At 35.6% G+C, this 16,120-nt stretch overlaps 2 protein-coding genes and 1 long non-coding RNA gene across 9 annotated transcripts; 2 read left to right on the top strand and 1 right to left on the bottom strand.

Annotated features, from left to right (window-relative positions):
- Positions 1-1,347: 1,347 nt before the first annotated feature.
- Positions 1,348-2,588, top strand: LOC116166761 (thiamin pyrophosphokinase 1). The gene is made up of 4 exons (XM_031481860.1): positions 1,348-1,628; positions 1,672-1,928; positions 1,978-2,245; positions 2,298-2,588. The coding sequence occupies exons 1-4, from the start codon at positions 1,436-1,438 to the stop codon at positions 2,420-2,422; spliced, it is 843 nt and encodes a 280-aa protein (XP_031337720.1). The 5' UTR covers positions 1,348-1,435; the 3' UTR covers positions 2,423-2,588.
- A 4,585-nt stretch (positions 2,589-7,173) lies between these two features.
- LOC116166783 lies at positions 7,174-11,060 on the bottom strand. The gene is made up of 3 exons (XR_004144401.1): positions 10,671-11,060; positions 7,802-7,902; positions 7,174-7,747 (listed from the first exon to the last, which is right to left on the bottom strand). It is a non-coding gene; the product is annotated as an uncharacterized LOC116166783 (long non-coding RNA).
- A 72-nt stretch (positions 11,061-11,132) lies between these two features.
- LOC116166781 (troponin T, skeletal muscle) lies at positions 11,133-14,816 on the top strand. 7 transcript variants are annotated; one of them, XM_031481910.1, is made up of 12 exons: positions 11,133-11,269; positions 11,690-11,735; positions 11,881-11,913; positions 12,073-12,075; positions 12,243-12,263; positions 12,808-13,180; positions 13,228-13,446; positions 13,497-13,589; positions 13,647-13,727; positions 14,238-14,316; positions 14,397-14,640; positions 14,697-14,816. In XM_031481910.1, the coding sequence occupies exons 2-11, from the start codon at positions 11,710-11,712 to the stop codon at positions 14,633-14,635; spliced, it is 1,167 nt and encodes a 388-aa protein (XP_031337770.1). In that variant the 5' UTR covers positions 11,133-11,269; positions 11,690-11,709; the 3' UTR covers positions 14,636-14,640; positions 14,697-14,816. The 7 variants fall into 7 exon arrangements, with proteins under 7 accessions (XP_031337770.1, XP_031337771.1, XP_031337769.1 ...); XM_031481911.1 differs by having other exon boundaries at positions 14,692-14,816; XM_031481909.1 differs by having other exon boundaries at positions 14,397-14,816.
- The last annotated feature ends 1,304 nt before the right edge of the window (positions 14,817-16,120 follow it).

Below are 16,120 nucleotides of genomic sequence, written 5' to 3'. Positions count from 1 at the left end.
AGTGCTACGAAGAAATATTGTACCATTTGTAGAGATAAGGTGGATTCATCCGAATATTTGCTAATACATGTTGACCTATCCCTCAACTGAACTCCAGTCAATAGGCTTCAGCCCCATTGCAGATAGTGTCGAGGATCTTCGGTTTAAATGGGCGTATTTTACTTCCAGAAAAAAACTGTTGTAGTGAAAACTTGGATACTCCCGTTGGCTTGGGTCGATTCCGTAGAAATAACTACTTAAATAATTAAATTTAAATACTAGACGGAGCTATGTGATTAAAAGTCACTATAGTAGCATATCGGCATGATCTAGCTAGATAGTAAATACGTTTCGTTGTTTTTAGCGTTGTAACGAAACCGGCACTTATTAACAATATAAAAAATCTGCGTAAATCTTATCCGCTATGTTATCTGTCAACATTTGGACTTGTTTTTATTATGTGAAAAAGAGTTTTTTAAAAATTTATTTGAAAAGCACGTTTTTTAAAGGAAAACTATAGGTCCATTGATACAAAATAACCTTCTCTCCAAAAATAGTCGTTTACAGGTATAGTGAAATTCGTGTTGGCGCATACTATACAGGGTGGTGACTTGCGTAACGCATCATACGGATTTCAATGTAAAATTCATAACATGCGATTATTGGCTCCCCAAATTATTTTGGAGCAACAATGTATTAAAGTTTTTTGTAGAAAAATTTTTTTTACGCCAATCAACCGTATTAGTTTTAAATTTTTTTCATATAAAGACGGAAAATTGGAAAAATAAAACCCGCATCTTTTTCAAGAATCTGCGATGCCAAGGAATTTTCTAAAACAAAAAGATATCCAGTTATCAATTAGCAGCAGTTCGAAATAGATTTTATGATCGACTTGGTTACTGCCTTGCAGTTAATGGTGACTTATTTGAACATTTATTGTAAATTGTTATACCTAGGTATTAGGAAACCGTTTTTAGTAATTTGATCTTTCTGTTGAATCCGCTGTTCTAAATATAATACTTTTTGATAGAATTTGATTTATTTTATAGCAGACATTCCATGGGATGACGGATATTGGCGTAGTTTTTGTATTATAAAATTCCATGGCATCACAGCTGATTATTGAAAAAGATGGGTTTTTTTCCAATTTTCCGTCTTTATTATACAAAAAATTGAAAACTAATACGGTTGATTGACGTAAAAAAAATTTGTCTTCAAAAAACCTTAATACATTTTTGCTCTAAAATAATTTGGGGAGTCAATCGCATGTTATGAATTTTACATTGAAATCCCTATGATGCGTTACGCAAGTCACCACCCTGTATACTCGTTTGCAATATTATTGACATACACCTCGTACAAAACTGACCTTGTTCATCATAATCATAACCCCACTTTTAAGTTAAGCAATCTTATATTATACCTTGCTTTTGGATGTTCTTTATTACTTCAATAAATGTTATGCTTCGATCACGTGTTGTTAAGAATAACTATGTACTTAAATATGGGCCGAAATAAATCCCAAACTTGGGCCCCTTGTGATGTATTCAATCAAGAGGTCTCCCAAAACAATTACGCCGTTATGGTATTAAATAGGCCAATTCCTACAGAATTTTCAAGGAATTTTGTAGTAAACTTATGGAGTAAAGGTAATTTAGTTGCTTTGTTCCCTTTAATAATGATCTTATTTAGCTGTGTTACGTGTAACTGTGGATGGAGGTACTAATCGCTGGATGTCGTGGTTAAAGTCAAATAATTACGATAACAAGCCTGATAGTTACCCCGACCTTGTAACAGGTGATATGGATTCTGCCTTATCAGAAGTGGTGGAATATTTCTGTAAGCAAAACGCAGAGCTAAAGGTTGTCCCAACACCGAATCAGAATGAAACAGATTTCACAAAGGCACTAAGAGAAGTTCATAAACACGCACTTGATCGCAACTTGAAGGTCTAATTGTACGTTGTAGGTTTTATGTAAATCAAATTTAGTGTTTCAGATCGATACTGTTTTTGTTATGATTGAATCTTCAGGCCGTTTCGATCAAATTGTAGGAAATATAAATACATTATTTAAAGCGCACAGTATAATACCAAATGTGAATGTCTTTTTATTGTCTGGTAATTCATTAACGTGGCTCTTGAGGAGCAATATCGTGCATTCTATTACAATACCCTTGGAATTGAGAAATAAACACAGATGGTGTGGTCTAATTCCAATAGGGCGACCTTGCGTGGTAACAACCACTGGATTAAAATGGAATTTGAGTAAGTCAGGCATGTTGTGTGTACCTACCAATTTAAGTTGCTGTGCTTTTAGGTAATTCAGTTTTGGAATTTGGTAATCTAGTCAGTACATCTAATACTTATAATGGGGATTCATTTGTAACAATTAGAAGTGATAATGATGTAGTCTGGAGTATGTGCATTAAAGATTTGTTATAGCTTTTATTCAAGCTTTTCCTAGGTATAGTTAATTAGGCACAAAATATGGGTTACTTAAATGTGCATGATTTAGGATGGATAGGTGCTGTACTGAACTATCCATTTTTATTTTTGATACTACTTAATTACCATGTAATTGTGAATGTTAAGATTGATTTAAAAAAAAAAAATTGTTATATAAAATTGTTGTTTTTATTTGATATGTGTATCAGCCTTCCTTATCTAATTTATCTTGTTTGTTTAGAGCAGTAGGTAACACACTTTAATTTTGGTACTCTACACTACTCCCTCCGTTCTTGGTAAATTGCAATCAAATTTAAGGCGGCTCTGCAGTGAATTAAGATTTCGATCTTGCGCCTAGACGGAAAAATTTGTAGGCAACTAACAATACAAATTGATGTTTCTAATGTGGATTCAAAAACGCTGCAAGGCTATAGGTGCTATTCATTCACAAACATTTAAATCTGAAAATTTACTTGCCAACATAGTTTTTTATGATCTGTCGAAAGAAAATATTATCATGAATTTTCCAATACCGTTTCTACCGGATGTCTATAGCAACTTTCTTATTTCAAATAAAAACACCCTGTATTTTATTACATTTTCGGAATCTACATGAAAATCTACGTCGTTTGATACCACATTTCCCTATACCCAGCATCAAAGGTTTTCAAGTAAATCAAGATTTTTCAAAATTCAAAAATTAAGTACTGGCTTGATTCTACGTGACAATGATTTAAATTTTGATCGCCCTTTTACAGAGTGTTTTAAAACGAATGGTCAACTTTATTAATACATGCAGATACATGTTTTATTTTTTTGCACTTTCAAATGTCGAAAAAAATTCTAGGTACAGCAATTTAGTATTACGTTCCGTTTACCTATCTGTTATGCTTTCCGTTATATTTTAGATTTTCTAAAATTGTGACCCTTATGCATAATTTTCTTAGAAAGCTTTGAAATAACGTTAGAAAACTTGTCAGACCTTTTTATAGTTATAGTTGATAGTGATGGTAGAAGAATAAAATAAAGATAGACATAATAAACAGAAACGACAATATAAAAAAACCAACATCAATTGAGGTTTTGTTCTACGTGGCCACCGTTTTTTTCAATACATAATAGGATCTTCCGATTAATTCCGTTGGTAGTCGTCTCTCTAATGTCTACTACATCCATTTCATCAAAAGCTCTTCTCTGCCTAACTTCCAGTTCTTCACGAAAAGCAACTAGTGTGAAGTAAATGTTGTCTTTATATGACCCCACACAAAAAAACCCAATGGCGTTATATCTGATAAGTTCTAGGAGGCCAACGCCACGGACCTCTGGCTCCTATCTTCAAAAAATGTTCGTCAAAGATATATAGTGTCGTATGTATAAGCATCATGGATAGAATGAGCCCGCGCTCCGTCATGTTGAAACCAGTTGTTTTCTTCATGTAAATTCTCAAATGCTGGTAAAATAACATTTGCTAACGCATTTATTTCAAGGCCTCCTAAGAAAATTATGCATAACGGTCACAATTTTAGAAAATCTATAATAAAACGGAAAGCATAACAGAATGATATGTACGAGTATAGGGAATGTAATTAATGTAGAATTTTTTTGACATTTGACAGTGCAAAAAAAATAAAACATGTTTCGTTTGAAAAAATTAACTTTTTAAGGTTTTTGAAGTTAAATAAAGTTGACCATTCGTTTTAAAACACCCTGTAAAAGGGCGAACAAAATTTAAATCATTGCAGCATCAAGTGAGTACTGCCGATTTTGGAATACTTTTTAAAATTGAAGGCAACGGAGTGATAGATACAGGACTCAAAAGGATAACAGCCAAACATCAAAATTGTTCAAAATCTTGAATAACTTGAAATCCTTTGATGCTGCATATAGGGAAATTGGTATCAAACGGCGTAAATTTTCATGTAGATTTGGAAAATACAGGGTGTTCTATGTAAAAAAGAAGTTGCTATCGACATGCGATAGAACCAGAAGTGAAACGATCATTCTTTCCGATAGGTCAAGAAAAACTATGTCGGTGTACACATTGTCAGATTTAATTGATCAATGAAAGCCTGAATACTTTTAGGTATCGGTTTGCGTGACACGACCTGTAATACTTGGTGTAATGACGGAAGTAGGTATCCATAAGAATCTTACCATTACAAACTTCTAATCAATGAAACCAGTAAACAAATACATTAAATTACATAATTATCTAATTATAGGAAGGTGTTAATGACGCCGGACAAAGCCCAAGGCGGTGAATTCCATTGCAGATAACAATGAATAGCCTAATCTCTAAAGCTATTGTTAGAACAATGAATAGGATTAATTCGCAATTGCCAGTTAATGACAATTTCGCCGGCGGGTGTATGGTGTAATTTAAGTTGCCTAACTGTGCTTTCAATTGGTGAAATACTTCATGATGTCATCAAAACATTTTCCCCAATTTTTGTTGTTAATTGAAGGGACGAAAAAGATATATCTATGTACACTCATACAATTTTGTTCGCTGGTTGTAAATCGCCAAAACCCATGTCTGTATGTTTTATTGAGGCGCCGTTATCTTAAAGGCAAGCTTTATCAATTGTACTAGTTATTTCCAAAATTATGGCAAACTTCAAAATTTGGTTTACGCACAATCATTCTGTTGGTTAATACGTACAATATTTGACGTCGACCCTTTTTTTAAATGCGATTAAAAATCAAAATCTTAAAGAAATGATTCGCTGTTTTGCGGATAGTTCAACACACTGCAGATTGAATAAAGAATGTGAATTATTATTCAATGGTACCACGTAGTATAATGTGTTGCCTATGTGGAGCAGTGTGATTATGTATACAATTATACCATGTGTATACAGTATGCTCCAGTCGAAGCCAGCACTATGCTAAGTTTCTTATTAGCACAGATTAACTGGAAATCTGTGTTATTAGGAAGTCAGTTAAAGAAACTTTTTTTACGATTAAAATGCTCAGAAAAACCGTTGAGCATTGGGCATGTTTCCACACCTTGAACGGAATTGACATATTTGGCTAGGTGCGCACTTGCGATTTTCTGTCGCACAATTGTTTAGTCGCAAAAATAAAGTGGGGAACTTACAATACGCATATGCGACGGCAAATCAGCAGCGACTACATGAAATTCTTAGGTGCCTGTCCTTGTAGTATAGACAAGTTCTCTATACAAGAGTAGACATGCATAGGTGTACTATTGACAAGAAACCGTTGCAATTAACTGACACTTTCTGACTTCCTTTGTCTTTCTCTTGGGGAGTTGGCGAACGGCAATCGCGCGACTTTAGAATCTGTGCAAAGTTGTCTGCGCCATCTTGAGAGCACGAACGCTTCTTACAGCCATCTTGGTTTGACTTTGTCGTCGAGAGAGGATTGTATGTACTTAGTTTGTTGGTATTTAATGCACTGCATTACTCCCGCATGAAGGCCTTGTACTTGGATTCGAAGTCTCGATCGTTGGAAAACTTCTTCTCCATCTGTAACAGGGGAGCGGTTGCTTTTTCTTTGTGTTTCTCAACCCTTCGGCGGCAGGCGTGCGATATACCTGTTCTTTTCACTCCGTGTTGATGTTTCTCCTTTCTTTTTGTGACGTCACTGCTTCTTGGGATTGAATTTCTTTCAATTTCCCAAAATTTGGTTAATGCGGACTCGTCCGTGATGGAGACCACGCTTTGTACTGGTACGCTTTCTTCTTTGGCGACCTTTGTCTTCCCCGATATAATCAAACCTACTTCCGTACCTATTTTGCAAGATGCTTCCCTCTCGTGGTTTCTTTCACCCTTGCTTAACCAGAAACGGAAGTACGTCGGAACCAATTATCAAGTTGACAATTTTCTACCAACAAAAGTTTTTCGTTAGATCAAAGTATAGGTACCATTTAGTAGGAAAAGGTAATTTTAAATTACCATTCGGCATCACATACTTCGCAAATGGAAACGCTGGCATCTCTATCTCTCTACAAAGCATCAAGGGGGAATATTTAGTTACCTGCCGAATTTTGGAAAGGGGTGTATATGTCGTAGTCTTTTAGTGAAATCAGTCATTTCACGAAACGCCTAGTCATTTATATGAAACTGTGGAACAGTTTACTTTCCAGGATCAAGCGATTGGATTCCCTTCCCATTAGAGATCGATAAATGGTATCCTTATCGATCTAGAAGGGGAAGGGAAATTACCCCACACGTACAAATTTTCAGCGTTTCACTAAATGACTAGGCCTCGGACTAGGCGTTTCGTGAAATGACTGATTTCACTAAAAGACTACGACATATATATATGTCACTAAAATAATTATTTTTAGAGTACGTTAAAGGATAAAAAGGTCGAAAAATCGATTCTTCTCGAATACTAAAACAATTATTTCCAAGATTTGTTTAACACGTAGTACAATACACGTAGTAAGAAGTGGCAAATGTAATGTACGCTTAAAGAGGTTGTTGTACCTAATTGAAATTCTAATTAGATGTAAGTAACTTCTTTTAATTTACATTCGTTATCGTAGTATAGGTGAACGGCAACGTTTTCAGTTAAGTTCCTTAAATATGTATATAGTCGGGAAAACAGAATGCGACTGCTGATCAAAGAATCCGCACGTATAATTTGTTTCCCCTGAGTTTTACAACTCCAACTATGCAGAAAAGGATACACGCATTTTATTGTCGAAAATTCTGCGAGGTTGAATTTCTAAATTTAGGTAAGTGTTATGTATACGACTTGAATTTTAAAACTGAAAACCAATCTGGACATGAATAGCCTATATATTGGGCGCTTTATATAGATTTTGGACGAGTAGTGGGATAGTTAAATCTCTAAATTCAGGATGCGCACGATAGAACTGAGCTTCAATATCTTGGACTCCTTATTAGGTGAGCGTCGTGGCGTCAAATTAACAGTTATGTCTGAAAATTAGTAATTATTGTTTATGTGACCACGCCTCAAATTATTTACCCTAATGTGTACATTCACCTCCCCTTTCGTTCCTGTACTGAAAATAAAGCGTAACTACCTACAATGACGGTAGCAATTTGTAATCGAAACACGGAAACGAAATTTCAGTTTACAAAACGATCTACCTATGGATCGGTATGCCAATGAAAAGAATTTTGTATGTTTTTTATTTTCAGAATTAGTGGGCGACATTACAGATATCATATATAATATCTATGTCGTAACCCTAATACCGATATACATACAGACATTAAGTCTCATTATATTAAATACCTATAAGCTTTTTGGTGGACTTCGCGTCGACGGCTAATGCACATGATAGATGGCTTTAATTTGCATCTGTTCGAAGTAGGTAAGTAGCTATAAATAATGTACTGGAGCTATTAATGTTTGAAACCTAATTTATTCACCTACCTAACTAAAAGAACCGTTTGCAAGTAGGTACGCGACCATGAACACGACCTTTTTTTGGTAGGTCAGCCAACAAAGGTAATGCACCTTACTCTTCTTGTTTTCTGTAACAAGCCAGAAAAGGGTTCATTAGAACTCAGACATGGTATTGCATAATGAATGAACCCAGGGTGCGCCAACTAAAACTTCAGTCCGATTTTTTGGTTCAAAAAAGGCAACAAATTAGAATGAAGGAGAGACTTTTCAGCTAGCACCTTTACCTGTACCAACTTTCATGTATTACTGCTTTCAGCATGTAAAAAAATTGGTTGTTTTAATAATTTTGGTACCTATATTCATCCCGCAAACTAACTAAAAACATTTCATAATTGAAAAAAATCACAAAATCCCATGCCCTGACTTAGATATTGCTTCTTCCATCCCTACTTCTTACGATCTTCTCTTTCTTCCTCGTGTCCATCCTGGCTCGTTCTCATCCTGGCCCGTTCTCATCGTCCTCATATCTCCCTCTCTCTATCGGTTTCCTCATTTTTTTAGTGCATTTTTAAAATATAAAATGCGCTATTAAATATTTCGACATCCACCTGTTTTTGAAAGTAAAACGTGGATAACTTTTACATACCACAACCAATTAATCTATTTTTTTTGCATACGCATGCATTTAGTGGTGGCAAGTAAAACTTTTGAAAATGGCGGGGGGGGGACCTTCCTGGTATTCTAATTAACCGTCCCATGGAAATGGGAAATTGGTTTGTACAAACTATAACACTTTCCTGCGCGACTTCTTTTCGAAGCGAATATCTTGAAAACGAAGTGTCTGAAGAGGATACTCATAAAGAGCAAGTGAAACGCCTGGCCGATACACATTTACTGGTGATGTCCAAATCTGGTCAGAATTTTTATTTACTACAAATTTCTTCGGGAAAATGGCAAAACCCGCAAAACACATTAACTTGATGCACGCAAGAACTAAAAATCTTCATTTGTTAAATAACTGCATCGCGGAAACTCTAAATTACACTCATTTGGTGCATAATAAGTAACTTATGTCCACTTTCTGTCTATTTCATGTGAAATTTCGGAACAAAAAGCGCTACCGCAATAGGCAGAGGCATAGAGTAAATTAAATTACTCTATGGCAGAGGCAAGTAGGAAAAATGCGCTAACTTATTTCTATGTTTCCTTTTTTTCTATAACTTCTTCGACCAGTACCCTTTCCTTAATTCTTCGTCTTTGTGACTCTCTGTATTATTCCCACATCAGACGCTTTATATATTCCCCTGTGTTGTGTCACATAATCTGCATTTCCATTCTTTTTCTTCCTCTCTGCATCTCTCATTTCCTCTCTACTCATTTCCATGTGTCTGCACCTCGCAACCATTTTTATGTTCTTCCGCTGTTCCATTAAATATTTGGATATTCACTTTGTAATTATCCCCTTATATTTTTTGTTTCCACGTGAATTTTCCCTTTGTTGCTGCAATGGGGGTTTACAGTATAGTTGAATTCCGCAGTTCTAATTTAATAAGCGTGTACCTGAAACCATAAAACATTTTTTTGGACAGTAGAAGTTTATTTAAAAATAGAGGCTGATTAGCAAAAAAATAATGAACATGTGCGGTTTTAAAGGTTTATTCAAAACGATATGATTGTGGCGGGCTCTGTGACGTAATAAGCCCGACCAATCAGCTCCTAGAACCATTCAGATGACATAACGACTTGGCAATATTGCAGGAGAATGGCATTTATAACTTGCGTCATCTGTCACAGGCACTTGTCACTTTCGTGCTAGATGCAGTTAAACATCCCTCTCAAAACGTCAAATGTGACAAACGTCAGACCCTCGTGTAAGGTTGCCAGCTCACTTCTACGTGATTGGTTGTAGGTTTGTGACGTATTTAGTCTGAAGTGTTTCAAATTCAGACTAAAAACACAGTTTTTCAATAATTTATTTTGGGTTTATTTTACTCCCAAATAAAAATTGAGGACACACGGGTCTTTTTATTTTTAATGTACTTTGTGGATCAGAAATAAAAAATGAAGGCGGGATGACCCCATTGTAAATCTCAGTTCCTTCTTGGTACTTTTTTCTTCCATGTCTTCTTCTTGTTTTTCTTTTGTTTTCATCTTTGTGGACAGGCACTCTCAGCTGTTAGCTTTTTCTTTCTTTATGTTACCGCCCCTCGTACTGTTTCAAATCCCCATGATTGTAATTTCTTCCGCGATGCAACTTGATGCTCTGTAGTGCACTGCTATAGTACTCATTCGTACGTCCGTTTTTTCAGTGGTGCCCTTGACGAAAGTCACATTTATACATAGCGATCAAAAATGAATGAACGTCGAGTCACCTTTGGAATTTTTGTTTACATGGGAAATCGTACTTAACTCGAACCTCCAAAGGCGACTCGACAGTCACTCATTTTTGATCGCCCGATATAAGTGTCATTTTATTTTTAAATCAACAAAAGTTATGTGCATTTGGTTGATAGTATACTGAAAATTGGTAATAGCAGGATTTTCCTAAGTTTGCACGCACGGCATCGGTGCATTATAGGTGCTAGTATCTGAAATCGATAGAACAGAATAAATATTTAGGAAACCATGGTGCGAATACCCACTACACCAAATCCTCTACACCCTACAGTATACCAACCACAATGCAGATTGTTGGTATGATTTCCTACATAGTTATTCTGTTCTGCCGCCCCTACTAAAGTAGCGCCCGGGTCGGACCGCCCCCCTACGCTGCGCCACTGTGTCTATGTTTAAAATCTGAAAAATTCACCCTTATGTAAATAAAGTACAAGCATTACCTGTTATGTAGAAAAATAAACAATTTCTGTATCACAAACAATAATTCTACTAAACTAACCTTCTAAACCGCACTGAAAACTGCACAGTTGTCCCATTTAGCCTAATCCTTATTATCGTATTATCGAAAGTACCTATGAAATCCCGCTTCTACTGGGACACCTTGAAAATACGATTACGGGATGAAACACGTAAAAAGGCTCCATTTATTTCTGGCTATAAATACCATACAATAAAAAGCCAGAATACCTACACCAGTTTGAGCTGTTTTTCAAACTAAGATGAAGGAAAATTCAGTAAAATGATACTAAACCCTCGTTACTCTTGATCTAGAAGACGTATAAAGAGCGTTATTTGTAAATTTTATACTGCCTCGGTACCAAAATTTTGAAATTTGAAGTATCAAATCAAATCAAATGCAAACTCTCTATATAAGTTCATTAACTTCATAGGAGTTCATTTAAAATCAATTTTGGTACTGGTGACTTAATTTTAATCTTCTAAACATATATCTATAGAAGAATGAAACCCAGAAATGTAGGTGGCTCCTGCGTGCGCTGCTAGTTTTCTCCGACGGTGTTAGTTGTGCACCAGGTCTAGTCGCAGTGGACTCCGTGAGTTGTGTGGTGCTCCTAGCCCGTTTCTTTTAGTCAACTCACTGTAAGTGATAGCTTTATTTTATGCTTTTGAAAATAAGCTTCATTTTTAAATTGTTTTAATAATTAGTTTACAATATGACCATTGGAAGTAAAACAATTTTAAAATTTAAGATAGAGCCGTATCAGCCTGCAAAAGGGCGGTTGTAATTTCAATTTAATCTAGTGATATTGCGAAATACAGTTAGTACATTTTTAATGATTTACCTAACACCAAAAGTTATAAATAGATGCTTCTAAAGTTATACCATGCCGACGCCTGAATTTAATCTAAGAATAGCTGGGCTACATTAGCTCTAGCCAAATATGACTCGGAGATGAAATTACATCCCTCTTTCAAACTAAAAACCAGTATTGATGAAATAAATCAATTAAAAAATAATATTATGCGTTTTTCCCCTAAATTTCGTCTCTATTGTTACAGAGCTTTAATTCCCATTAAACATGTCCGACGACGAAGAAGTTTATTCGTAAGTTGCAAATGTAAAGATTCTGAAATGCAATCAGGTGCTTGGCGTGCGAAACGAACGTACCTAATTAATGTGCTTTAATTGCTACAGAGGCTAACATCTAATTGTTTAATGTTCTTGTTTAATTGTGAATTGTTGCTTCTAGTGAAGAGGAGGAGGAAGAAGAAGTCGTGGAAGTGTAAGTGTCTTTAAAAATACATATAGCAATAAAAGTCAAATTGGCAAACAGCCCCGTTTCTAAATCTTTGGCAATCATTCAAAAATGAATTAAATTATTAATTGCAAACGTTACCTGATTTTACCTACTGCTAACATTTTTTTTCTTTTTCTTTTACAGAAAGTAAGTACCCCATTCGTTATCTTGAAAGGAAATCGCAATTTTTGCTCCCAGCAAAGTCCTTTTTTAAATGCTTTATTTTTTTTAATTACATCAAACTATAATTTTTATTTTTAATTTCCTCTTCAACCGTGATCTTGCTGCTGGGTGTCCTCATGGGTGTAATAAAGGAAAGTCGAAAAGAAAGTCGAGTAAGTGGTCAAACTTCAGTGAAGTCGCCATCGCTTATGCTACAAACTAATATTCTTTGTACTATTACGATGAGTTAATAAAAAAAAAAGATTCAACACCACTTTATAATAGTACACAGAATTAAGCAGAAGAAAAATACTAAACAGTCCAGCGGCTCTACAGCTTGTTTAGCCTCAACAACAACAATTAAACGTATTTGTGTTCGTCTAGTATTGTTCATGTTTTTGTGTTTCGCTACGTAGGTAAAACTTTGTTAAATACTGCACGCTGTTTTTAATTTTTGTAAAATAATTTTTACATTTTAGTGATTAAAAATATATATGTTGGTTTTAGTTTACGCGATCCAGTCATGTTAAAGGTTTTTGCTTATTTTCATTATGCATTTTTGAACTTACTGTATGTTTTTGTATTAATCCAGTGTCCAACGACTTCATCTTCTCACAAACAATATATTGAACACGAGTTCAATATTCTTTACGACGAAGATGAAAGTGAAGTCCATTAATGGTTTAATGAAATATACTTACAATGCACATGTTCTAGGGAAACGGGCGATCCGGAATTTGTAAAGCGCCAGGACCAAAAACGATCTGATCTAGACGAACAACTCCGGGAATACATCACAGAATGGCGCAAACAACGTGCCAAGGAAGAGGACGACTTAAAGAAATTGAAAGAAAAGCAAGCGAAGCGCAAAGTAACCAGAGCCGAAGAAGAACGTAAATTGGCAGAGAGAAAGAAGGCCGAAGAAGAAAGACGTGTTCGCGAAATTGAAGAGAAAAAACAACGGGAGCAAGAAGAGAAGAGACAGCGTCTCGAAGATGCCGAAAAGAAACGTCAAATGATGATGCAAGCTCTCAAAGATCAAAGTTCCAAGAAAGGTCCCAACTTCACTATCCAAAAACGAGATCCTAACGTGAGTAGAATGTAGTGTTTACATTTCCTACATAATCAACATTGCAGTCTGCACTCAGCCCCGTGCAATTGGAGAGAAATAAAACCAAAGAACAATTGGAAGAAGAAAAGAGGATTTCACTTTCAATTCGCATCAAACCTTTGAACGTCGATCACCTTAGCGTAGACAAACTTCGTGAAAAGGCGGTAGAATTGTGGGATTTAATAGTTAAGTTGGAAACCGAGAAATACGATTTAGAAGAAAGGCAAAAGCGCCAAGATTACGATGTAAGTTGTAATTAATTTCGATTATAACTTTTGACCATCTTCTATATTAGCTTAAAGAATTGAAAGAACGTCAAAAACAACAGCTTAGGCACAAAGCGCTCAAAAAAGGTTTAGATCCCGAAGCTCTCACCGGAAAGTACCCTGTAAGTTGCCCCAAGCTCTCCAAAAAACGTGTAAGAATATTGTCTTATCCTTTCTAGCCTAAAATCCAAGTAGCCTCCAAGTATGAACGACGTGTAGACACAAGGTCATATGGAGACAAGAAGAAATTGTTTGAAGGAGTGAGTAGTAATCTTTTCTTTATTGTATAATAAGGGGCTTAGGGTGCGGGTCTTTAATCTTTTAATTTAAATGGCAATAATTTTAAAAATAACGTAGGGTTATGAGCATTTATTGATGGAAAATGTTGAAAAATCATGGCAAACGAAAATGGACGAATTCATGAGTAGGTCACGATGTAAGTGCCAACACTTAAGTGTAGTTTTTTTGTTTGTTTTTGTAATGTTTATTGTTTTTTGAAACTACACCAGCACCACATGATTTAGTTTCGGACAAATTTTGTTTACTCAGTACATATTTAATGATATTTTTACAATGGGCCCAATGATACATATAAAAAAGTGCAGTTGTCACCATAACCACTTCAGTCACACCATCTGCATTTCGACAATTTGCCAACACAAACAATTGAAGTGTGTTTTTATATGTATTTAATTCCCGAAAGCTAGCACATAGAAGCTTTAACTTGTGTACTGTGCATTTTGATTGCATTGTGTTACGTCCTTTAACAGGGTTATGAAGAACAAATTAAGGAAACACACGATAAAACTTGGAATGACAGATCTGGTCAATGGGACGCTCGTCTAAAGGGTAAGAACCCCTACTCCTTCACATGCATGTCACTAAATAAACTGTAAGATAAAAACACTAATTACAACAATTAACATTAGCTCGCTTACCCAAATGGTTCGGTGAACGACCTGGTAAGAAAGCTGGTGAACCAGAAACACCTGAAGGCGAGGAGGAAGGTAAACATATTGAGGAGGAGGAAGACCTGAAGGAACCCGTATTTGAACCGGAGCCCGCAGATGAGGAAGAAGATGAGGAGATTGAAGTTGAGGAGGAAGAAGAAGAGGAGGAGGAAGAAGAAGAGGAGGAAGAAGAAGAGGAGGAAGAGGAAGAAGAATAATTTAGGTATATTTATTAAGTTAAATTGGAGGTGATTCTAACCGCTTGTAATGTCAGAGTAGGGCGCCATCAAGTATGAATATTCCACTACAGTTTCTAATGCCGCTTCCGCAGCAAAAATCAGAACGTATCTACTGTATTATGTTTTAATTTGTTTCCAATAAATCTTTACTGGCTATGTATTTTATTTGTAAATGTAATAAAGTTGTATTTAAAGTGAAGAGTTTGTAAGCAATTAAAATTTAACAAGTGCGTAAATTACTTTAAGTGAGCTAGATCGGGGGCAGACCATTCTGTCGCTTTATTAGACCTTTCTTTAGACAGTTTCTAAGAAGCATTTTAGCACAATTCACCAATGTGAAGGTACTTACTTTTTTGATCAGAGTCAGTTTTACTTTTATTTGAGGTGCCTACATAGAAAATTTCATTTAAATATCTTAACAAATAAAAAATTTGAAATTGGGCATGCGCAAAACAAATCTTTTGATTCGGCATTAGTTTTAGTTTTATTTGAGGTGCCTACTTACAAAACGGACAGACAGACAGCAATGCAAAATTATAAACGATCTCGAGGATCGTTAATAATGATTTGTACTGTATTATCAAAAATGCAGCGCTTTCATACCATGCATAATATGCTGATTTACAACTTGTTTTAAATATTTGCTTTATGTTAGGAAGCTGTTCTGTCAAGAAATTGGCTACTGGTTTAAAGTAGGTATACATATAGACCATTTTGGTATACATTTAAGAAAAAGTCACTGTTACTCATCTCGTATTGACGACGATATTTAAGTCCCTGATAAAAACCCCCAGAGCCAATCGTTAGAAAGATGTGAAAGTGAACGCACAACCTCCCATATAGCAGCGGTAACGGCACCAATGCTGATACTTGCCCGAGCAGTTCAAGAAGTGGACAATGGCTAGTCTAAAGGCGACCATACAATCTACTTTCCCCTGTGACTGGTTTTTACTCGTAGGATTCTGTGCATAAAACCGAACCAAATTTCTTCCAGGTGCCATTCCCATTGAATTCCATTCCAACCTTCATTGAACATTGATAACGTAAATATCAATGTTATAGGAGAGCAATGCCTCTTATTTTAAGTTTTAGTTTGACGCAGAATATTCTGATCTTATTTCTAAGTCTATTATTAAATTTTTAGAAAGTGTTCCGAATGTAAAGAATGCATTGAAAAGATGTGAATTTAATTTCTCTTTTGATCTGCGTAATTGATAGCGTTTTCCACTTGCTGCCCTCTGTCGAACTGAGATCGACTTTTTTACGTTTTAGCGTTTTCCAAATTTCCACTCACGTAAATCAGTTCGCATTATATCAGAGCAGCGTTTTTCACTTGTCCGGTTGCTCCATGAAATTTCGCTTTAAATTCGCATTTTGTAGAACTGTGTTAAAGATTCAGAGCGCTATACATAACCTGAAAACTTTCTCTTTCAAAATAACATTTTTTTTCATTTTTTGCAGTGG

The sequence above is a fragment of the Photinus pyralis genome, unplaced genomic scaffold (assembly GCF_008802855.1).
Source record: "Photinus pyralis isolate 1611_PpyrPB1 unplaced genomic scaffold, Ppyr1.3 Ppyr1.4_LG3b, whole genome shotgun sequence".
NCBI lineage: Eukaryota > Metazoa > Arthropoda > Insecta > Coleoptera > Lampyridae > Photinus > Photinus pyralis.
This window is presented reverse-complemented; position numbering and strand designations above follow the sequence as displayed.

Excerpts from the sequence above, each read along its gene's own strand:
- LOC116166761 (XM_031481860.1), top strand. The coding sequence starts at position 1,436 with ATGTTATGCTTCGATCACGTGTTGTTAAGAATAACTATGTACTTAAAT. Across the intron at positions 1,629-1,671 it reads AGTAAACTTATGGAGTAAAG|CTGTGTTACGTGTAACTGTG; the intron begins GTAATTTAGTTG and ends GATCTTATTTAG. Across the intron at positions 1,929-1,977 it reads CACTTGATCGCAACTTGAAG|ATCGATACTGTTTTTGTTAT; the intron begins GTCTAATTGTAC and ends TTAGTGTTTCAG.
- LOC116166781 (XM_031481910.1), top strand. The coding sequence starts at position 11,710 with ATGTCCGACGACGAAGAAGTTTATTC. Across the intron at positions 13,181-13,227 it reads TCCAAAAACGAGATCCTAAC|TCTGCACTCAGCCCCGTGCA; the intron begins GTGAGTAGAATG and ends TCAACATTGCAG. Across the intron at positions 13,447-13,496 it reads AAAAGCGCCAAGATTACGAT|CTTAAAGAATTGAAAGAACG; the intron begins GTAAGTTGTAAT and ends CTTCTATATTAG.